We start from the raw sequence: 24,108 nt of genomic DNA on the forward strand, positions 1-24,108 counted from the left end.
TGCCAGTTGGACTTAGGCTGGGATTTCTTGGCACGCGAGCTTAAAATAAATGCTTACCGGCGGCAAACTCCCGGATATTCTCTGGTCTCTGCAACAGGACCTCCCTGGAATAACAGATATGGGGAAGAAGAGACAGAAATAGACTTTAAAAAGAGTTTTCTAAGCCGCCGGGTCCGTACCCCCCTTCGACCTCGGCCGATTTTGCAGACCCTGTCGCAGTCACACAAGACAAATGGTTAAATTGCTTTTTCCGTATTGCGGATCGATAAGTCAATTAGCAGCTGAGGAGTAGCGCTCGCTTCACATCTGCATCCACCTTTGCCAAGGAGAGGAAGAGGAAGGGCTTATTATTATTGTTGTTGTTGTTGTTGTTGTTGTTGTTGTTGTTGTTGTTGTTGTTGTGAACAAGGGCGTACGACTGTCACAAGGCCAAGGAAATATTTATAGCTCTTTTGGATTATGCAGCTCCTTCGTCGGGGATCAATAAAGCAATTAGCAAAGCCCCTTGGGAAGCCAGTTTCCAATTTGGATGGGAGGAATGCTGCAAACACTGTTTATGGGGATGGCGCACAAAAGCAACCCAGGTAGCGCTTGCAAATGGAAATAACTGTCGCACCAACTTCAATGGCAGCCCTGGCCTTGCCCACTGTATTGCAACAATTGTGCATCTGTTGTTGTTGATTGTTTGTTTGTTTGTGTGCCTTCATGTTGTTTCCGACTTAGGCAACCCTAAGGCGAACTTATCATTGGGTTTTCTTGGCAAGATGTGTTTAGAGGCTGAGAGCATGTGGCTTGCCTAATGTACAATTCATATGACCTGATCCAAATGACATGTCCTGAGCTGTCTTTAGGGATGCCAACCGTCCCTTTTTTATAACTTATTCCCCAATCAATCAGTCAATCAATCAATTTCATTTATGGTCTTTGAACAAAGTAAATAATGCTCATCATTTGAGGGCCAGAAAAAGTGTCCCTTATGGATCCAGTAGGTGTCTCTTATAAGGGATAACCCACATTTGAAGGCCAGAAAACCTGTCCTTTATAGGGTTCGTGGGCATCCCTTATTATAAGGGATGCCCCCTATTTGAGGGCCAGAAAACCTGTCCCTTATAGGGCCAGTGGGCATCCCATATTGTAAGGGATGTCCCCCATTTGAGGGCTAAAAAACTCATCCCTTATAGGGCTGGTGGGTTTCCCTTATTATAAGGGATGCCCCCTATTTGAGAACTCGGTTTGTCCCATATAAGACAGGCTGGCATCTCTTATTATAAATGATAAATCATTCATTACTTCCCTTATTATAAGAGATGCCCCTTATTTGAAGGCCAGAAAGCTTGCCCTTTATAAAGCTAGTGGGTATCCCTTATTATAAGAGATGTCCCTTATTCAAGGGCCAGAAAACTTGTCCCATATAGCGCTGGTGGGTTCCCTTATTATAAGGGATGCTCCTTATTTGAGGGCCAGAAAACCTGTGCTTATAGGGTTGGTGGGCATCCCTTATTATGTCCCTTATTTGAGAGTCAGAAAACCTGTCCCTTATAGGGTTGGTGGGCATCCCCTATTATAAAGGATGCCCCTTATTTGAGGGCCAGAAAACCTGTCCTTTATAGGGCTGGTGGGCATCCCACATTATAAGAGATGCCCCTTATTTGAGGGTCAGAAAACCTGTCCCTTATAGGATTGGTGGTCATCCCTTATTATAAGGGATGCCCCATATTTGAGGGCCATAAAACCTCTCCTTTATAGGGCTAGTGGGCATCACTTATTATAAGAGATGCCCCATCTTTGGGGGGGTCAAAAAACCTGTCCCTTATAGGGCTAATGGGTTTCCCTTATTATAACAGATGCCCCTTATTTGAGGGCCAGAAAACCTGTCCTTTATAGGGTTGGTGGGCATCCCTTATTATAAGGGATGTCCGTTATGTGAGAGCATAGCATAGCAAAGGTGCAAGCTGGGTACAATTTAGGCTTTGCTCGAAATGCGCAGGAACGAGTAGAACCACATCGAAGGAGGTGCACTAGGAATGCCTACCCTCCAGATCCGGATTCGAATCCCGTCCCTTACCTGACAAACCCTGATAGCAGCAGCTCCACTTCCTTGTGTGAACGCAGGTATTTCTCGTTCTCGATCTTGGCGTTTATCTATGTACCGAAAGATAAAGCGGGACTTAAAAGACGGCTAGACGTAAAACGCACGGGATGCGCGTGTTATCTGTGTGATTTTATAGACCTTATCCCTGGGTCAATATGAGTACTATACTTTAATACTTACTTTAAAAAGGAAAGGAAAGACCATGATCTGCCCTGGAAGCACTAACTTCCCTCTATTATCTCGTAAATCCATCCTTTAATATGAGCGCAAATATGCGCAAACATGTTCTTTGACATTATTTTGCTTTGCATCACCCTTTTCATCCTTGGTTACGTGGCCCTAAGTTTTGCCCTCGGCTTATCCATGGGTCATGTCAAAATCCCTAAATTTGGCCCTAAAACCTGCCCTCGACTTATTGCAAAATCGTTGTATTACAAATACAAAACATTACAGAGATATTATAAGTATAGGCACGGCGTCGGGAGATACGTAGGAGCCATTCATTCCAACTCTCCAGTTTTTGAAGGGACAATATGATTATTCCTCTTTCATCCCACTTTCTCAGCTGGTTTTAAAATGTCCTGGTTTCTCCATCTTTCTCCCGCTTTCCCCCTTTTGACTCCGTTTTAACTTCAATTGCCGCAAACTGAGTTCAGTGCAAAAGCAGTTTGCAAAAGGGAATGCGGAGAGGAGCGTCCAAAATGCACTGTGGGAATAATCCAGTTTGAAACTGCTTTGGGTCAGTGCTAGGGAATCCTGGGAATTGTAGTTTATTGTGGCACCAATATTTTCTAATAGAGAAGGCTCAATGTTGCACAAAACTACAGAATTCCCTAGCAGTTCAAGCGGTCTCAAACTGGATTATTTCTGCGGTGCGTTTTGGACCGAGGAATCAGGATCGTCTCCTTTCCAGTTGGCTCTGACAAAAGCAAACTGCTGCAACATTTCCTAGGCTTTGCTCTTCCTCCTTAATATTTTTTGCCATCTGATGTTGCTTGGCCACATGTGTCCATGTGAAATGTTGGAGCGCATAATAAGGAATCGCTGGCCAAAGGTAATAACAGGGCCTTTTGGAGGCATTTTGTTCGTTGCCAACTTAATGGCGCTTAACAGCAATTAATCCAAAGACTCATCTAGTCCAACATTTTAACACAAGTACGTCCAAAAACCTCATAAACAACATCATGGACTTCTGCTATTGTTTTTACTTGGTAGAGTACAAATGCACATGGAGGTTCATTTTGGCGAACGTGACCCAATAGTCATTCCTGCACAAGTATTACTATAAAGCTATCTGCGTTCTTATCAGATGCGATGATACTGAACCATCATCTGACGTTAAGATGTTGGCTCCCATTAAAATAACTGGCCATGGAAATGGGGACATTATTCCTTCTCACTTACTTAGGTCGATAGGATGAGGGACATTTAATCTAGCCTCCTTGTTTCCAGCAAGTTTTAGTGCAGAGCAGAGCGGAGGGTGAGCCCTGGCTCCACAATGAGCGGAAGGAACAGAAGAAGTAAATTAACTAAGTAGTTGCATAGACCTGGAAAGTCATCACAAGTTGCAGCAACACAACAAATAAGCCTTGTAAACTGTATTAAGCTGAGATGGAGGTTTTTGCACAATCCTTTCCCGTCGCTTGAAGTTGGGCCCACCGAAAATGGAGAACTTGCTCCACTAAAACTGGAGACTCGGGGCCAGGCCTTGAGGGGTTTTTTCGCCTTTGAATGCCGACTAGGATGTTTTGGAAGCTGTTTTCGAAACCAAAGGGTAAGGTTTCCATCTCTGCCCAGCGGAAAACAAGGGCAGGATCCCTCTTTTGTATACCCAGGATTACAACCCGGGTCCATTTGTGCTTTATTGCGGTAAGCTCCACTCGGCCGTCTGTGCGCTGTCTCCATTTACTTGGCAACAGCCGGTCCTGGATTCACGTGACGATCCAGAAGGTGTTATTCTTTGGGTTAAAAATGAACTAGGAAAACATAATTGACCTTAGAGCTGCGTATATCTCACGTTCAAAACACAGCTCAGTGGCCGCAGGGTTTCAAAAACACTATCTTGGTGCCACACAGTGGTAATATTCAAAGATATAGTTGTGTTAGTGTGTAGAATCAGTAAGCAGAGAGATCTTGTAGCACCTTTGAGACTCGCTGAAAGAAGTTGGCAGCAGGAGCTTTTGGAGACTAAAGTCTACTTCCTCAGGTGCATTTGGTGGAGTGGAAGCTGAGCACAAACATGCGCCCTCTCCAAGTGTCCCAATCTGGCAGGGTCAATCCAGATTAATCCTCTGCAATCCCACTTTTCCAGCTGCTTTTAAAATGTCCCGGTTTCTCTCTCTCCTCCTCCCGCTTTGCCCCTTTCGTCCTCAGCTTACTTCCATTGCTGCAAAAATGAATGCAAAGTGCAAAAGTGCATTCAATTTGCTCAATAGGGGAAGTGGAGAGGATGGAGAGGGATCTGTCTTTTAGTCAACTCCGGCAAAAACAAAGTGCTGCAGCCAACCCAACTTGTGTGTCAGTTAAAACACTGTTAGGACAAGAGTTTAAAGGTTTGGGGGAGGGTTGCCATGGCCTTCCCCTGAGGCTGAGAGAGTGTAACTTGCCTTAGTTCACCCAGTGGGTGTGCATAGTTGAGTTGGGATTCGAACCCTGGTCTCTGGCATCGTCACCTAAAATCATTATGCCACGCTGGATACTCAGCCTGTTTACTTCATTTCTCCCGTGTGTTGTTGTTGTTGTTGTTGTTGTGCAGCTTCAAGTTGTTTCCAGCTTATGGCAACCCTAAACAATCCTGTCATGGGCCTGCCTTGGCAAGATTTGTTCAGAGGAGGTTGGCATTGCTATCCTCAGAGGCTGAGAGAGTGTGACTGAGCCAGAATTCGAACCCTGGTCTCCAGAGTTATCATCACCTGACACTCAAATCATTATGCCATGCTGGATACTCTGCCCTTTTATTGCTTTGATCTCATTTATGTCAATGATGGTGTCTGGCTTCAAGTTGTTTCCAACATGTGGCAACCTAAAATAGAGGTTTTTATGGCATGTTTCTTCAGAGGGGGTTTGCCATTGCCATCCTCTGAGGCTGAGAGAGTCTGACCAACCCAAGTTTCCCCGAGTGGGTTTTCGCAGCTGAGCCAGGATTCGAACCCTGGTCTCCAGTGTCATCGCCTAATGCTCAAATCGTTATTCCATGCTGGATACTCAGCCTTTTTTCTGCATTTATCTCATTTGTTGTTGTTGTGTGGCTTCGTTTCCAGCTTATGGCAACCCTAAGCAATCCTATCATGGATTTTCACAGCCGAGCTGGGATTTGAACCCTGGTCTCCAGCGTCTTAGTCCGACGCCCGAACCACTACATCATGCTCGCTCCCTATTACTCCTCACTCCATCTTAAATTGAAATGAAATACTCCCTTTCCCTGCTCTGTCTCACATACATACACACAGCTCTCCTTCCAGCATTGTGCTGAGCAACGGATAGGCACCGCCATTGCAAAGCAGTGTGTTTGTTTGTGCGCCTTTGTGCGTCTTTTGCGCCCCTTTTGCCAACTCACCTTGAATTGCAGGAGCTGGTCTTGCTGCTGGGGGTTGAGGGAGGCTGCATCCAGGAGCTCCAGACCCGACCCGGCGTCGACCATCTTGCCGGATCCTTTGGCAAAGAAGGCTCAGAGGCCTGTTGTTGACGTTGCCATGGGGATGGAGCCTGCCAGCTGCCTTGGCCTTGCACATGAAGCGCATGGCTAGGCCCTTGGCACAGAGGCAGCCGCCTCACTTGACACTCATCCCCATTTAATCCTTTCTTTGGGTCCCCCCCCCAACTGCTTTTTATGCCATGCTTCATTGGGGGAAAAGAAGCATCACTGTAGCCCTCTTTGAAACATACATGTCTTTGTCAACACAATTTGTTGGGTGCGTATGCGTGTTGTGCACCACTGACTTAGGGCAACCCTACTGCAAACCTATTACAGGGGGCCCTTGGTCTCCGCTGGGGTTTGGTCAAGTCCCATTAAACGAAATGGCTCCATAAAACAACGTCCCTTATATCAAATGGCAAACTACGAATGCAAAGTCAAAAGCTTTCGTGTCGGACTATGACTCTGGGGAGACTAGGGTTCGAATCCTGGTTGAGCCCTGAAAACATAGTGGGCAACGTGAAGTCGACAGCGTTCATGGCTGGCATCCATAGTTTTTTGTGGGCCTTTCGGCCTATGTGGACTTGTTCTAGAAGGGTTTATTCCTGACGTTTCGCCAGCATCCGTGGCTGGCATCTTCAAGATGCCAACAAGACTTTACCCCAAACCTTTGGCCCTCCAGATGTTTTGGACTTCAACTCCCAGAAGCCCCAGCCAGTTTAGCCATTGGTCATGAATTCTGGAAGATGAAGTCCAAAACATCCGGAGGACCGAAAGTTTGGAAACCAATGCTCTACAGTACAGTCATCCCTCGGTATCCACAGGTTTTTGTTATCCACCGATTCAAGCATCGATCTTCAAGATGCCAGCCACAGACTGTAGTGGTTTCCAAACCTTTGCTCCTCCAGACGTTTTGGACTTCATCTCCCAGAATCCTTGACCATTGGCCAAACTGGCTGGGGCTTCTGGGAGTTGAAGTCCAAAAATCTGTGGGACCAAACGTTTGGGAACCACAGCTGTATAAGGTTTTCTGGTGCCATAAAATCCTTAATTTTGGACATGGTTGCAATAAAAGTCTTTCCATTTAAGGTTGCTGTTGACATATGCCTGAGATGATAGGCTTCATCTGTTGGTTTTCTGCCTGTTAGGCAGCTCCAGGAGGCATTTGACAGTCTTGGAAGAGAGAACAGTAGTGATGCTAGTGGTTAGCGTCCTAACCCCGTGCGCGAATCTCGTGCCTTGAGGCCTTCTTGACAGCTTCCCAGGCCGATCTGAAATCCTTCCCCCCCCCCCTTTTCGCTGCGCAGTTGTATAAATAGATTTTTTTTGTAGCGACCGCATGTTCTCGCATGAAAATAGCTGGAGATGGAAGGAGAGAGGGAGCAAGATGACAGAAGGAACGCGAAGCTGAGATCCAGCCTTTTTAGAGCTCTCTGTGTGATGCTTTTTCAGGACTCAAAAATGCACTCTTTTTTTGCCTATTCCTGCTATATTTCAGGAGTCAAACTATGCATTCAGAATTTTTGGTGTTTAAAAGGCACTCTTTTATGCTCAGAGGCCTTGTTCCTCCTATATTTCAGGGCTCAAACCTTGCATTCAGAATCCTTTCTGGGATTGAGGTGGCGTTCGCAGTAAACCCCGAAATATATCAGTTTGGGGTTTTGCAAGAACGTAACCCTGAAATATATCCATTTGGGGGTTTTGCAATAGCATAACCCCAAAATATATCCATTTGGCGTTTTGCAATAACGTAAACCCCGAAATGTATCCATTTGGGGGTTTTGCAATAACGTAACCCCGAAATATATCCATTTGGGGTTTTGCAAGAACGTAACCCTGAAATATATCCATTTGGGGGTTTTGCAATAACATAACCCCAAAATATACCCATTTGGGGTTTTGCAATAACATAAACCCCAAAATATATCCATTTGGGGGTTTGCAATAACGTAAACCCCAAAATATATCCATTTGGGGTTTTGCAAGAATGTAACCCCAAAATACTGTATATCCATTTGGGGTTTTACAAGAACATAAATCTCTAAATATATCCATTTGGGGTTTTGGAAGAAGATAAATTCCAAAATATATCCATTTGGGGTTTTGCAAGAACGTAAACCCCGAAATACATCCATTTGGGGTTTTGCAAGAATGTAAACCCCGAAATATATCCATTAGGGGTTTTGCAAGAATGTAAACCCAGGTTTTTGCAAGATCTAAAGCCGGGATTCCAGGTGATATTTGCAAAAGGGCCGCCTCTCCTTCACTCTTGGCCTTACCCAAGTCTTGCCAATTTCTCTCTCCTGAAACTTCTTTCTCTTCTACTTAAAAGCAGGATTTTCTTTCATGCGAATGAATGTCAAATGCAGAAAAAGAAAGAGGAGAGGGAGAGAAGGGTTTCTAATTAAAAGAGAGAAGGGTGACGGCTGAAAATAGCTGCCGCAAAGGCCAGGCGCTCGGAGTCAATAATACCCGGGCAAAGATGACTTTTGGTTTGAGATTTCTGGGCATCGCGGTGACCTTTTGCAAGGAGCGAAAGGGGAAATTGGCATTGCGGGGGACAATAGCGTGGCAAACCCCAGACTCCGCCGCTGAAAAAATTAGTCTGGTATGAGAACTGAGGTCTAAGGAATGGAAAAGATAGGGTTCGTTTCTTAGTTTTCCTTCTCCGCCACAGACTTGCTGCATGGCCCTTGGTTGGTCTCCTTTTAGGCACTCCCAGGTTCGATTCCCACTACCTTTTAAACCGGATCAGAAATTGCTTTGAACCGGTTCAAACAACCCTGGTCCCCACTTAATCCCAAAAGTAAAAAAGCGGCCGATTTTGTCCACTTTCTGTGCGGCTTAATGTCGGATTAATGCTCAAGCCGTCTGAAAACGATCCCGCTTTAATGGATTTAAATCCCGTTCTGGCACAGGATTGGGCCGATTCCCTCTCATGTGATAAACGCCATAGAAAAAACCGATATCGGCTGGCGTTCTGTATTGCAGTTATGGATCCATAATCCAGAGTTATGGATCCATAGCTGCTCCATAGTCAATAAAACTACATGCTCTTAGTGTAAGACTATGTAAATTCGCCTTTCCATCCACCGTAAGAGCCAGCAGCTTCATCGGATGAAGGAGGTCTATGGTCTTCATGTGAAACTTAGAGAGTGTGACTTGTTCAGAGTCATCCAGTGGGTTTCCATGGCTGAGCTGGGATTCGAACCCTGGCCTCCAGGGCCTCATTCCCACTTACAAATAAATCGGTTTGCAATCCGAATTGATGGATCGATTCGACAGCGGAGAGTGGTTCCCACTACATTTGCCCCAATCGCATTTTCTTGCTGCAAACTAAAATAAAACAGCCCACTTGCGGGTTCACGTTGACCAACGAATCGATTCAAAATGCACGCACGATCCAGCCGGCCAAAGGGCAAATTTAAACCGATTCCAATCCGCATCCGGTTCACACTTGCGCGGAATCGACTTATCCAAAAAGACGCGGGGAATAAAATATCAGCGTCAAAAAGATGCAGTTTAAATGAGTCTGGCGCAGATAGACACGGGTTAAATGGATCTGCTGCATGGCCCCCCTCTCTGAATCACTTCAGCAAATCAATTCAAGTGGGAACCAGGGTCATTTATTTGAACCGGTTCGAACCAAATTAAGATCCGGTTTAAAATGTAGTGGGAATGAGGCCTAGCTAGTCCAACATAAATTCACTGGTTCTAAGAGTTTGTTCAGAGGAGGTTTGCCATTGCCTTTTTCTGTGGCTGAGAGAGTGTGGCTTTCTCAAAGGATCTCCATGGCTGAGCGGGGATTTGAACCCTGGTCTCCGGAGTGTTAACCCAAACCAGCATACTAACACCGGCTCCCCAGGATTTGTAACTGGGATTTGTAATTAATTAAGCCCTGCCAACGATCCTTGTCGCCCATCCAAACTACACAGACAGCAGCGCTTGAATGGCAACATGAGGCATTGCGAGCCGTAGGAGGTTGGCTTGGCAGAATAATGATAATTATTTCCCGATGAGCGGGCGAAGCTGTGGCATCCCGAAACACAATTGCACATTGCCGCTTGGATCAAAGGCTGGCTTTCAAAACTTTAGGGTGAAGAGTCTGATGCACAAACCCATGTGTTATTTGCGGTTCTGGTTCATATGTTCTCTCTAGGAATCTCTAGGTCCTCCAGCGCAACCCTGCCAGACGTTGACCATAGAGTTGTGCTTAGATGTTCCTAGAGAAAACACTTCTCTAGGCTTTTTGTGGGGTTTGGGGGCTATGTGGCCATGTTCTAGAAGGGTTTATTCCTGACGTTTCACCAGCATCTGTGGCTGGCATCGTTCGGAGAATGCTGGCGGGGAAGATGCCAGTCACAGATGCCGACGAAACGTCGGGAACAAACTCTTCTAGAACGTGGCCACAGAGCCGGAAAAACCCACCCCCAAAAAATATGGATGCCAGCCATGAACGCCTTTGACTTCATTTCTTTTTGTATCATTCAAAGATATAGCCGTGTTAGTCTGTAGAATCAGTACGTAGAGAGATCTTGTAGCACCTTTGAGACTCACTGAAAGAAAGAAGTTGGCAGCATGAGCTTTCATAGGCCACATGCATCTGAAGAAGGAGACTGAAGTCTAGGAAAGCTCATGCTGCAACTTCTTTTTTTCAGTTAGTCTCAAAGGTGCCACAAGATCCCTTTTTTTTTGTATAGATGGTGCTGTTATAGCTGTGCAAGTAACCGCAGTCAGAGGAAATAAAAAGCTTGCAGTTGGTGCCGAGGGTGCAAATCCATGTCTTAGTAACATCCCCAAATGCAGTGGCACATACCTGGGATACCTTTCGCAACACGCAGTTACAGTGCCACAATGCCACTTGAGCTAAGATGGCTCCGTCCTACGGAAGCCAAGAGTCTCGCTTGAGATAAGAAGCGAACAGAGTAGTGCGAAGTTGAAGGCTTTCACTGCCAGCATCCATACACACACACACACACACACACACACACACACGCACACACAGTGGAACCTCGCCATACGCGGGGGATCCGTTCCGGATCCCGCCGTGTATGGCGATTTCCGCCTATGCTCGAGCCCCATTGTAAAAAATGGGGCTTGTGCACAGCGGCGCGGAGGTGTGCGGGGTGCAACAGGCGCGTGCGCGGCGCAGCAGGCACACACACCCATTCAACTGAATGGGACGCGCCGCCCCTTCCACCCCCCGCGCGCCCAGCGGCTTGAGCGCATACGCTCAAAGCCGCTTATAAAAAGTCCGCGTATGCGGAGGCCCCACTGTATATATATATAGGGTGGGTTTTTCAGGCTCTGTGGACATGTTCCAGAACAGTTTATTCCTGACGTTTTACCAGCATCTATGGCTTTGGCATCTTCGAAGAATGCATTCTAAGGTCTACTTCCTCAGATGCAAAGAATGCATTCTCCGAAGATACCAAAGCCACAGATGCTGGTGAAACATCAGGAATAAACTCTTTTGGAACATGGCCGCATAGTCCGAGAAACCCACAAAAAATAAATACGAGCAAAGTAGCATTTGCTCTTCTGGAAATGGCTATTTTAGGGATGCACCAGGGAAAGCTTCTTTCTGGAAGCGAATGCTTCCACTCCTTGGCTCTGGTTCCAGGTATTATCTCCTCTATCCATGCACCTTTCCCTCCACCTCCTTCCCATTCTTCCTCTCTCTCTCTCTCTCTGTAGGGTGGCTATCATAGGTCTGAACAAAAGCTGCCTCCTATGGGCCTTCCATGTTCAGCCGTAGGAGGCTTCCCAGCTGCTTTTCTTCCTCCTGGCAGGAGGCTGGCAAATGGGATTGAGGGAGAAAGTAGGGGGAGAAAGGGGGAGAAGGAGCATCTGCCAAGAGCAAGCCAGGTCAGCCACGGTTGCAGGGTTTTTCCCTGGGATTTGCAAGGGAGGATCACGCAAAGGTGTGCTAGATGTGGGTTCGGTGAGAGGAATGGTGAAGTTTGCACCGCAGGGCTGAGAAGGTTGCAATAAAAGCAGGGAAAGAGGAAGCAAGAGAGGAGTTTTCCCTACGTATCGTCTTCGTTTTTCTATGCCTAGGCTCCCTCGCTAACCAAATTCGAGTCTGTTGTAGAGAGACCTTGTAGGCCTTTGACACTAAACTGAAGCTTTCGTACTTTATCACGCCGGACAAATCCCAGTCAAAAACTAAATTTAAAAGTAGAAAAAAAAACCGCAAATGCAGGATGTTTTTCAGACATAAAAGGCAAATAACATGAAAACAACTCGCACGGAAAATCGACGAAATAACACCTTTTTACTTTTGGGAAATTCGGCTCATGGTGACCCTGTGAATGAAAGACCTCCAAGAGCCCTGCTTAGGCCTTGCAAACTCACGGCAGCCGTAATAGTCTTCCTTTTTACCTTTTCCTGTAGTCCTTATATAGTGTTCCTATAGTATAATATTATTATAAAACAGTCCACCCTCCGTTCTTGCGGTCTTCACGCTCGTGTCCCTCGCTTATGCGCCTGGGACGAACGGAAGGGGAAAGAATGGGGTGCATGCCATTGCGCACCCGCGCCTATATTCAAACCAATGGGTCTTGAATATAAGCGAAACTCCATTTTCGCAAGGATTCCGGAACGAAAAAGGAGGGGCGGCTGTATTACCATAGCCATATAACATTACTGTTATTATAATATTAAGATGCATACAATAGTACCATTACTATAACGCTTTGACTGTATAACTTCGGAGTAATATCGAAGAAGGCTCAGTGGGAAACCATCTCTGAAATATTGCCTGTTGTGACCAAGGAAGGGCAGGAAGCCTGAGATGTTTCAAGAAAGATTTCGAATGCAAACCGGCACAAATGCACAAGTCAGGGGTCTTGATACTTCCAGGGACTTGATTTTCCTCTGTCTCTTAAGAACATGGCTCACACCACATGATGCCACTAACCCTGAAGGCTGATCAGCAGACCCTTCTCCTCTCCTGGTGAAAATAAAAGCTTAGGACCCAGTGGGTGGCCATGTTCCATGCGCCGTTTCGCCCCCTGACAGTTGGCACCATACCCCTTTGCCAGCTGGGCAACCCGCCATGCACTCCAGGGTCGCCGTCCCCTCCACGGTTTCCCTGGCGTTCAATATGGCGCCTGCCAAAATGCTGCCCATCCGGCATTCCCTCTCTACTTTGGAGTCTGGAATTCCAAAATGGAACTGATGACGAAGGAATCCCTCGACATAGCCATTCTTCAAATGCTTTATGCTTTCATTCAAATGAACATTCAATGACGGCAGGACGATCCACTCGTTCTTTTGTGCGTTTTGTTTTGCAATCTCAGGCTTCATTCCCACTACCTTTTAAACCAGATCGCCAATCGATTTGAACCACTTCAAATGACCCTGGTTCGCACTTGAACCGAGCCGCTGAAACGATTCAAAGAGGAGGGCTGCGCACTTGACCCATTTAACCCACGTCTTTTTGAGACTGATTTTTCCCCCCGCATCTTTGTGGCCAAATTGATTCCGCGCAAGTGTGAACCAGATGCGGATCGGAATCGACTTAAAATTGCCCTTCGGCCTGCTGGAGCGGTCCATTTTGAATCGATTCATTCATCAATGTGAACTGCAAGTGGGCTATTTTTATTTTATTTTGCAGCAAAAAAATGCAGTCAGGGCAAACGTTGCACGAACCATGCTCCGCTGCTGAACCGATCCATCGATTCGGATCGCAAAGGGATTTATTTGCAAATGGGAATGTGGCCCAGATTTTGGAAATCTGGGCCTTGTGCGGACAAGAGAGGGAGCTGACCATGGCCATTCCCAAGGGCCCCAGTGGGACTTCCCTTTATTTCGGGACGGAGAGACCATCCCTTGCTCTTGGCCCTGTGCTGAACCTGGCGTTGGTTCGGCCTTCTCCTCCATCTCCAGCAGCTGTTCCCTCTCTCTCTCTCTCTCTCTCTCTCTCTCTCTTTAAGCCAGGGGCTGCCTCTTGACCCACTTTCTCTGCTCCTTCCTCTCCACCCCCGGCAGGGAAGGCACAAGCTGTTCAGGCTGAGCCATGCGCTGCTGCCTCTGACCGACCGCCAGCTCTTTTGAACATCCTTTCAGCATCCATGCTTGACTGCCATGCAGAGCCGGCTGCCAAGGGACCCTTCCCCCATTCATCCTGCCCTTTCCATCTCTGGGTTGGAATGGGCTTTGAAACCTGCCTTCTTTTACAGTGGTGCAAGGGATGCAGTGGTTAAGATGCCAGTTCGGATGATTGGAAGATCAGAAGGTTGGCAGTTGGAGACCCAAGTGCCGCATGATGGGTTGAGCTCCCATCACTAGTCCCAGCTTCTGCCATCCTAGCAGTTTGGAAGCATGCAAATGCAAGTAGATAGATTTGTACTACTTCAGTGGGAAGGTAACAATGTTTGGTATAATGATAATAATAATAATAATAATTTATTTGTATTCCACCTCTCCCATAGGATCGAGGTGGCTCATGTGGCCATTACGAGTGAGGCAAACACATCTTCCCCTCCTTGGGCATGTGCCATGATCCAGGTGTGACTCTAGAGAGTGACAAAGGCAAGGTTGCCAGATTTGCACACCACCAACAAGGCACCACCAAAATTCACACGGCGGACAAGTGGCTCAGTCTGATGTGAGGCAGACCAACAATTGAATGATACGGCCAATTGTCACAAATTAAATAGGGACCTGACCTATTTGATTAAAACCATCATTAAAAAGTAGCAGTTCAAGAGTTCTTATGACTGGGGTATTTTTATTCCCATATGGCTAATCTTCCACTTTCTACCAATGCTTGAACCCCTTTATTTTACATTCTTCCCCAAATCCCGGGCATCCCTCCGCCTGGCAAACCCATGATCTCTGGCTCCTTGTCCATTTTGGAACCCTTGGCCCCATTTTTAGATTCTTTCCTCTCTCCCTTGTTCTGTAATTCTTCATAAACAGTGGCCAACCATTCACAAGTTGTCCTGACTTGGTAAGGAAAATCCTCATTAATCCTCTGCCATCCCACTTTCCCAGCTGCTTTTAAAATGTCCCGGGTTCTTTTCCCTCCTCCAGCTTCCCTCCTTTGTCTTCAGCTTCCTTCAGCTGCTCCAAATGCTTTAAAATGCAAAAGTCATTTGTATTAATTTAATTCAACAGGGGATGGAGGAGAAGAAGAGGTAAACTATTACCTTTCCCAGTCAACTCAGGCAAAAGCAAACTGCTGCAGCTTCTCCTGGTTGCAAACGGAGTTCAAAGTGTAAAAGTCATTTGCATTCATTTAACTCAATAGAGGAGAGAGGAGAAGGGACCCAATCTTGCCCTTCCCAGTTGGCACAGGCAAAAGCAAACTTCTGCACCATCTCCGAACTTGTCTCTTCTTCCTCTTTAACAACTCCTGCCATTTTGGCCACACTCTGATGCTGCTTGGGCACACGCCTCCTGGTTTCTATCTGCCAAATAGTAGCGGGTATGCCGCCGAGCTCTCTGCCTTTGAAACCTGGGGGCCCCATTTTTGTCTCGGTGGCTAAATGGCCTCCGCAGCGGCGCCATCTTCCACGTATTAGCCGCACGGACGCTCAACACATTGGAGGCCCTGTGCCTCGGCCTGTGGACGGGCGAGATGCCCGCCCGTGTAATACGTATTGGCATCTGTCTAGAAGCGTGCGCTGTTTGTTGATATCGGAGGTGACAAGATGATTTAAGAATTTGCTCGTTTTCCACAATGATCTCATTCAGGTTGGGGAGGTTGCAGGACAAGCTGTCCTCTTTGCCTGGATATATATGTGTGTGTGCATATATATGTGTGTGTGTGCAAGAAAGCAGAGATACACACAGACGCACACACATCTGCCCTATCTGAGCAGCCTGGCTTTGAGATCCTCTCCCACCCTCCCTTCTCCGGGTACTTAATTTTTAAAATGAACGGCGAGGCGTAGCCATAATTCCTTATGACCTGGATTAGCGTCTCTACCAAAGCGGCGAGTCAAAGAGGGTGCGGGTTTGGATCAGAAGCATGCCCTGGATGGCATGGCAGCACCGAGACACGGACAGGACACATCCCAGCGGGTTCGGTCCATGTGGCTGCGGGTCACACAGATCCCTGTGCTAAAATGGCCAGGAGCAACGCAAAGGCCCTACAAATCTAAGGCCGATTATTGGCCAGGGAGCTATGATCAACAGCAGGGATTAAAAGGGCAGTTTGTTGCTAAAGAGAAAAGCCCAGCCTTCCCCGCACTCTGAGGCCTTCCAGATGTGCTAGATAACAACCCTTGAGGTCCATATGGACTGCCACACATCTGGAGGATTCAAAGGAGGCAGGAGTGTGGCCCTGTGGGGCCGAACGTGACCCACAAGGATGTCTTTGCAGCCCTCTTGGATTGCTTTGGTCCAAGGTGTGTTCAGTGGAACCTAGGGCCCCATTCCCACTTGGAGATAAACCGGTGTGCGATCCGAATTGATGGATCGATTCGACGGCGGAGAGCAGTTCCCACTACATTTGACCTAATCGCATTTTTCCCATCAGAAATAATCCACTTGTGGTTCATAGAATCATAGAATCATAGAGTTGGAAGAGACCCCAAGGGCCATCTAGTCCAACCCCATTCTGCCATGCAGGAACTCTCAATCAAAGCATCCCCATTGACAGATGGCCATCCAGCCTCTGCTTAAAGACCTTCATAGAAGGAACTCCATCACTCTCCAAGGGAGTGAGTTCCACCATCGAACAGCCCTTACTGTCGGGAAAGTTTTCCAAATGTTGAGGTGGAATCTCTTTTCCTGGAGCTTGCATCCATTGCTCCTTGTCCTGTTCTCTGGAGCAGCAGAAAACAAACTTGCTCCCTCCTCAATATGATATCCCTTCAAGTATTTAAACAGGGCTATCATATCACCTCTTAACCTTCTCTTCTCCAGGCTAAACATCCCCAGCTCCCTAATTCGTTCCTTATAGGGTTTCATGGCTTCCAGGCCCTTCACCATTTTAGTTGCCCTCCTTTGGACACATGGCTCCAGTTTCTCAACGTCCTTTTTAAATTGTGGTGCCCAGAACTGGACACAATATTCCAGGTGAGGCCTGACCAAAGCAGAACAGAGTGGCACTATTACTTCCCTTGATCTAGACACTGTACTTCTATCGATGCAGCCTAGAATCGCATTGGCCTTGTTAGCTGCCGCGTCGCACTTTTGACTCATGCCCAATTTTTGGTCTACTTGGACGCCTTGATCCCTTTCACATGTAGTCTCCTTAAACCAGGTGTCCTATATCTATGCATTTCGTTTTTCCACCCCGAGTGCAGTATTTTACATTTCTCCGTGTTGAATTTCATTTTGTTAGCTTTGGCCCAGCTTTCAAGTCTATTCGGGTCCTTTTGAATTTGGATCCTCTCCTCTGGGGTGTTAGCTCCTTCTCCTAATCTGGTGTCCAAGTGCATGGTTCCTGGCAGTGCGGATGCCCCCAGGCCTGCCTGGTTCTCTGCTTCTCTACCTCCAGAGCCTCCATTCCTGCCCTCCCTCCCTCCCTCCCTCCTCCCAAAGGTAGCTGCTGCCTCCTTCTCCTTGTGATCTGGCCAGCTGTGTTCCAGCACCCAGGACAGCTCCCTGGCTGAACAATGGGGCAGAGAGCTGGAGAGGATTTAGGGGCCTGCGTCAAATTCCCAGCCGGAGAAAAGAAGAAGCGAAGCGTGGAAGAGAGATGCTGAACTGCTTTCCCTTTCGAAGACCGGATGGCAGAGGAGGAAAGAGAGGAGGAGAGAAAGCAGGCCTTTCTTCTCCTCCCGGCATTTGCCAAGCAGTTTGCTTTTGCCTGTGCCGACTGGGAAGGGCAAGACTGAGTCCCTCTTCTCCTCGCTCCTCTATTGCGTCAAATGGTGAAAGGTCTAGAAACCATGTCCTGTGAGGAACGACTTAAGGAGCTGGGGATGTTTAGCCTGGAGAAGAGAAGGTTAAGAGGTGATATGATAGCCCTGTTTACATATTTGAAGGGATGCCATATTGAGGAGGGAGCAAGCTTGTTTTCTGCTGCTCCAGAGAACAGGACCCGGAACAATGGATGCAAGCTACAGGAAAAGAGATTCCACCTCAACATTAGCTGAGAGTAAGGGCTGTTTGACAGTGGTATACACTCCTTCCTCGGAGTGTAGTGGAGTCTCCTTCTCTGGAGGTCTTTAAGCAGAGGCTGGATGGCCATCTGTCAATGGGGATGCTTTGATTGAGAGTTCCTGCATGGCAGATAGGGGTTGGACTGGATGGTCCTTCTGGTCTCTTCCAACTCTATGATTCTATGACTTTTGCACTTTGATCTCCGTTTCCGACTCCGATCAAACAGGACCTTCACACAACTATGGAATAACAACAACTAATACTACTGCTTCTACTGCTACTACTACTGTGTAATATTTATGTCTACTTTGCCTTTTCCCAGCTTGAGACAGAAGGACTGCTCCCACATTGCAGAATCAATGCAGTTTGGCCCTGCTTTTCGTGGCTCCGTCTGATGGACTCCTGGGATTTGTAGTTTCTTGTGGCACCTGACAGCGACGCCTAAATCTCTCGCGAAACTACCAATCCCGGCATCCCATAGCGTTGAGCCAAGGCGGTTAAAATGGTGTCAATCTACTTTAATTCTGCAGTCTGAGAAGGGTACAGATCTCACAAAATTATCAATCCCAAAAGGCCTGTCTGCTATCTTTCTTCCAGAACAAGACCCAGAACAACTTCCCCGTCTGAGACTTTTGGGGACATTAATGTCCAAACAGTAATTTTTGTTTCTGGTGAGACACACAAATGAGATGCTGGCATTGGTTGTGCCATGCCTGGTTGTGTGCCATGATCGGAGCACATTTGGAGATGACTGAAACGGCTGAAATGCAACCACTTGAGAAAGCCTGAGACAGAGTAGTACCCAGATGTTTGTTTTTCCGTGTTCGTCCCACCGCTTTGCAAGTTTTCCCACCTAATTGTAATGTACTTGTGGTGTAATGTCCTTTTAAATCAACATTTACTGCAGCTGGGGAGCATTTAGTGGGACGAAGGAGCTGAGTTTGCTAGACCTCCTTCTAAAAGCTTTGGCTGGAGTTTGGGAAGGGATAAATCTTGCCTCCCCTGCCTTGGAGCTTCTTGTCGAATTGTGAGTTCGCATTTATTGCAACAGCGGACACGACATATTGTGTCCGAAATGGGATGTTAGAGTTGTTATTGTGTGCCTTAAAGTTGTTTCCGACTTACGGCAAACTTAAGGCAAACCTGTTATAGCGTTTTCTTTCTTTGTTTGGAGATGGGTTGCCATTGCCTTCCTCTGAGGCTGAGAGAGTGTGACTTTCCAAGTGGGTTTTGTGGCCAAACTTGGAATCGAACCCTGGTCTCTAGAGCCGCAATCCGACACTCAAACTATCGCTTTCTGCTTTAAATGCATTAAATGTAAGAGAATAGCATGGGACATGCCCTATCTTCCACAATAGCACTTTGATTTACAATCCTGGGATTCATAGTCCGATGGGAGACTTAGAAGAGATCTGGTTTGAGACCGCTGTGCAAACCCTTGTTAGTATTTATCAAGGTATAAGGTTTTCAAAATCGCTCTGCAAAATCAATGGATTTTTCACTCACATCTATTTAAAATGACCCAAGCTCTGTAGCTCATTTTACTCGGTGTATTTATATCTATATCTGTATTTATATCTGCTATCTCTAGACAGATATAGATAATTGCCTCTCGGTTCCCAGTTTAAAAAACTTCAGCATTTAAAAATCGGCGTTTCAAATTAAAGCCTGTTTTTAATCACTTTTTCGTATCCGCGAAGCGCAAGGAATAGCATGCGGGATAAATGTCTTTTGTGTATTTGAAGCAAAAGGTGAAACTGATTCAAACATATGCTGAAGGGGGGAAAAGGTTTAATTAATATTACAGATCAGTAATATTAAGGCTTGTGACAAGCATCCATTTGGGGATATTTGTTCCATATGAGATCTGTGGAGCAATGAGATGTTTATTCTGTAGATCTTGGAGACGGAAGGTGCTTCTGCGACAGGTAAAGTCGCTCTTACCTTTTCCAAAATCGGCTGAGATAGAAACACCTTTGCTTTCCGGTCGTCCAATGCGCACAAACGCCATTTCATGCACAAAATTATTAAGCGCATTGTTTATTGGGCAAGGCACACTCTCTCAGCTTCAGCCTCTGAAGAAAATCCGCCAAGAAAACCCAATATAGCTCTGCTTTAGGGTCGCCGTAAGTTGGAAACTATTTGAAGGCACACAACGACAATGACAACGCCACCTTGAGTCCCATCCGTTGCAAAAGGCAGGAGAAGACGTAGTAGTAGCTGCCGTAGTAGTTACTAGGAGTCATTTATCAATGGCTAGTAGCTGTGGTGGTTAACTCCCAAAGTCGCCAGGTTCTGCGCAGTTTCTATCAATCGCCGTAGGAGGGTAGAAAAACAACGCTGGTCCGCAATGCGGAAATAACCCAGTTTGAGACTGCTTTAACTACCCTGGCTCAATGCTAGCAAATCCTGGGAACTGTAGTTCTGTGAGACATTTAGCTTTCACTTGACAGAGAGCTCACAATAAACTACAATTCCCAGGATCCCCTAGCACTGAGCCAGGGCAGTTGAAGCAGTCTGAAACTGGATTATTTGTGCCATGTGTTAAATATTTGGTTATTGGACCTCCTATGACTTCCTTTTTTTATGATGGCTGATTTTAAATTGTATGTATTATAACCAGTTGAATGTCTTGCAATGCTTTTTATTCTATTTACTATAATGCTGGCTATTGGAGGTAATACATGAATTGAAATGGTGCAAAATGGAGCTTCTGTGTTCAGTGGCAGTCTAGCTTTGCCCTGGACAAACAAATAGGAGCTCTTTGTGCGAACAGGGAGCGCTGCTGGAATCGATGTATTTTTACTCCATTTTATGTCAAGGATTAGAACTAAAGAGTGTTGTTTGCTGTCATTTCAGGATTGGGAGACATTCGGCATCCAACCTTGAAAAGGCGCAGTGACGGTTCAGTGGTTCGCTGCTACGGATCAGCGTCCGTTCTTCTTCAGGACCGTCTGAAGGTGGACACAGAACCCGCAAAAGGTAATTCCCGTTTTCATTTTTCTTCCATCTTAACTTTAAAAACAACAACAGCGACAACGGTCATTGTAAACTTTACGCAGCGCTTTACACAGCAGGCATCGAAACGCAATAAAACAACATCAGTAGATAATGCAAAACCTGCCGCACGGCGCACAATCTCCAATGTCAACATACAAGATTAAAACATCTCTAAAATACAGTGCGCCCGCGTTATACGCAGCTTTGAGCTTATGCGCAAAGCCACGTAGAGCCACGCAGGGCACAAGGGGTGGCACATTACATTTGAATGAATGGGGCACGTGCCCATGGTGCGCGCATGCCTCTGTGCCGCCATGCCGCCGGGTGCACAAGCCCCATTCACTTGAATGGGGCTCGAGCATACGCGATATTTGGCTTACGCAAGGAGGTCCAGAACGGATCCCCGCGTAAGCCAAGGGTGCACTGTAATACAACAAGGATACGACGAACGCATAAGTGTTGCAACAGATTAACAACTAATACTGTGGGACGCCTCCCTAAGCGTTAGCCTCCGTCCCATTAAAATAGCAAGTCACACACTCTCAGCCTCAGAGAATAGCAATGGCAATCCCTCCGCCAATGAAACCCATAAGTTGGAAGTGACTTGAAGGCACACTGAGAAATCGGGTTGAAGCGGTTGCAATGACCCTGGTTCCCACTTGAACCAATTCGGAGAGGGGGGTTGTGTGTGCGTGTGTGTGTCATGCGCTAGACCCATTTAACCTGCATCTTTTCGACGCTGATTTTTTGCGCATCTTTTTGGATCAATTGATTCTACGCAAGCGTGAACCGCATGTGGATCGGACTCGATTTAAATTTGCCCTTCAGCCGGCTGGAGCGGGTCCATTTTGAACTGATCCATTTGTGAATGTGAACCACAAGTTCACATTCACAAATGAACCACAAGTTTATTTTATTGTGCAGCAAGAAAGGGCAATCGGGGCAAATGTAGTGGGAACCATGTTCTGATTGATTCGGATCACATGCTGATTTATCTATAAGTGGGAATGGGGCCCAAGAAGGCGCACCGCACAAAGGTTCCCTTTGGAGAGGCTTCGGACTCCCAGCCTCGACCTATGCTTCTCTATGCTTCTTTTCCCTGCGCCAGCAATTTGTGGTCGGTCCCTAAAGCTGACATGATTATTAGTCAGGAGAAAGGAGGAGGGCGGGCTCAGGGTGTGTGTATGGTGTGTGTGTGTGTGTAAGTGTGAGTGTGTTGGAGGGTTTTGTTGGTAAAGAAAAAGATTTGAAACAGAGCTCAAGATCCATTAAGGGAAGGGACCGCCGGAGCTGCGAAAGCAGCTGAAACTGAGCTTGGAGAGGGGCTTGGGGGGGTGGGAAGGATTTTTTTAATATATATATCTATACATATAGATAGATAGATATATACACATAGACATGCATATATATAGGTATATGTATATATTTTAAAAAAGGGGGTGGGAAGGGGTGAAATATTCGGGCGGAGAAGGGTCACCGACGAATCGACCAAGAAGCCGTCCAGCAAGCAAGGAACGAAGGAGGACCATTGACAACCGACCCAAGAAATCTCAGCCGCCGCCTTCTCCTCTTCAAGGAAAGTTGATCGATAAAGTCATTAACTGCGCGCAAAGCTCCGTAATTGCCGGATCGGACGGATTGGGATGAAGAGTCGGGGGCCGACCCCCAGGAATAGAGGCCAAAACGTATTTTTTAAACATATATATCTGATCTGACTGTCGGCACACGCCTCCGTATTGGGCTTTCGTTCCATTTTTGTACCGAGACAAGACAGCAAAATATTTTATTATTATTATTATTATTATTATTATTATTATTATTATTATTATTATTATTATTCCTTTTTTCTTTTCTTCTTGTAAGGATAAATAATAGAAGGGTTTGGGAAAGGAGGGGGGGAAATGCTGCTCCATTAAAGCGCAAGAGATCGGAGGGACATTTTTTGCCTCTCACACCGCTGGCAGCTTTTGATCTCTTTGTCTCTCTCTTCGCTGCACGAAGACTGTCAAGTCCAGGTTGGGATTCGACTTATTTTATTACATTTTATTGTTCCGGCCTCCCTTTTTCTTTTCTTTTTTCCCCCCTTTCCCCCTCCTTTATTCCCCCCTTTCTTTCTTTCTTTCTTTCTTTCTTTCTCTCTTTCGTTTTTGTTTGGAGTCACCATTCCGAATTTGAGGCTCGCTCCAGTTCCGTCTCCTTTTTGGACCAATGAAGGAACCAGACGCCATCAAACTTTTCATCGGACAAATCCCCCGGAATTTGGAAGAGAAGGACTTGAAGCCCATCTTCGAACAGTTTGGCAAAATCTACGAGTTGACAGTCATTAAGGACAAGTACACTGGGATGCATAAAGGTAAGGCGTTGCAAAGGGACTCGGGAAGGGAATGTTGTACGGATAAAGACCTCGGGTAGCGTTCCCGAGCATCTTTCGGAGAAATTTGGTACCGGAGGCAGGAATAACATAGAAAGGATAGGGCTTGGCTCCCATAACACACACACACACAAAAGAAGATGCTTAAGCAGATGTTTTATTTGGAACGACATGCACATGTGAAATTAAACAACCAGGTCAGGGAAGCCTAGCGTAAGTAAACAGAAACGTCTCAAGACTGCTGGAAGCTTTCTTCCAAAATGCCTCCGGAGATAACTGTCTTCTTTCACCAGCTTTCGTTGTTGTTGTTGTTGTTTATGTTTTGAAGGCTAAACATGTCGGTCTGTGTTTGTTTAACACGCCGTGGGCGTACTTGGTTGATCTTCCTTTTTTTCTCTCCGTTTAGCTATTCACATAATGCCAATAAGAGGTTTTGGAGGCAGCTGCTGTTTACCTTGCCTGTTATAGGCAGGGAATGCAAGACTAAAGTAGGATTGAATGCAAGCCTAAAGTAGGATTTGCAACTGCAGAATCCCACTCTTCTCCAATGCTTTTATTGCATTGATGGCTGCAGACAAACTGCTATACTGAAAGTCTGTCTTTCTCCAGCTCTCCTTCTCCGTCTTCTCAATGCTGAGGCTGCTAAGAAACTTCCAGCTAGACAGAGGGCAAGGAGGAAAACCAGGGACTGGATATGCATAAAAGGCATTTGTAAAAAAAGGAGCTTCTTTGTCAGGGGCTTTGTTAACAGAGGTATGCCTGTGTTGTGTGTGTGTAAGCGTTGCGTGTGCCGTGAGAGAATGGAGGCTAGATGTAGAAAGTGGACTATAAGACAGCGATAGATGTAGAAAGTGGACTATAAGACAGCAATGGATGTAGAAAGTGGACTATAAGACAGCAATGGATGTAGAAAGTGGACTATAAGACAGCAATGGATGTAGAAAG

The 24,108-nt window shown here is 46.4% G+C and overlaps 1 protein-coding gene and 1 long non-coding RNA gene across 2 annotated transcripts in view; one reads left to right on the top strand and one right to left on the bottom strand.

The window, feature by feature from the left end:
- On the bottom strand, positions 1 to 5,789 carry LOC121915382. The gene is made up of 3 exons (XR_006100703.1): positions 5,649 to 5,789; positions 2,066 to 2,142; positions 1 to 104 (listed from the first exon to the last, which is right to left on the bottom strand). It is a non-coding gene; the product is annotated as an uncharacterized LOC121915382 (long non-coding RNA).
- Positions 5,790 to 22,920: 17,131 nt separating this feature from the next.
- The window catches only part of LOC121916170 (CUGBP Elav-like family member 3-B), a 31,996-nt gene continuing 30,808 nt past the window's right edge, over positions 22,921 to 24,108 (top strand). The window contains exon 1 of the mRNA XM_042440989.1: positions 22,921 to 23,145. Within this exon, the coding sequence (XP_042296923.1) occupies positions 23,001 to 23,145 (145 nt within the window). The 5' untranslated portion in view covers positions 22,921 to 23,000. The remainder of the gene's footprint in view (positions 23,146 to 24,108) is intronic.

The sequence above is a fragment of the Sceloporus undulatus genome, chromosome 9 (assembly GCF_019175285.1).
Source record: "Sceloporus undulatus isolate JIND9_A2432 ecotype Alabama chromosome 9, SceUnd_v1.1, whole genome shotgun sequence".
In the NCBI taxonomy this organism is placed as follows: Eukaryota; Metazoa; Chordata; class Lepidosauria; order Squamata; family Phrynosomatidae; genus Sceloporus; species Sceloporus undulatus.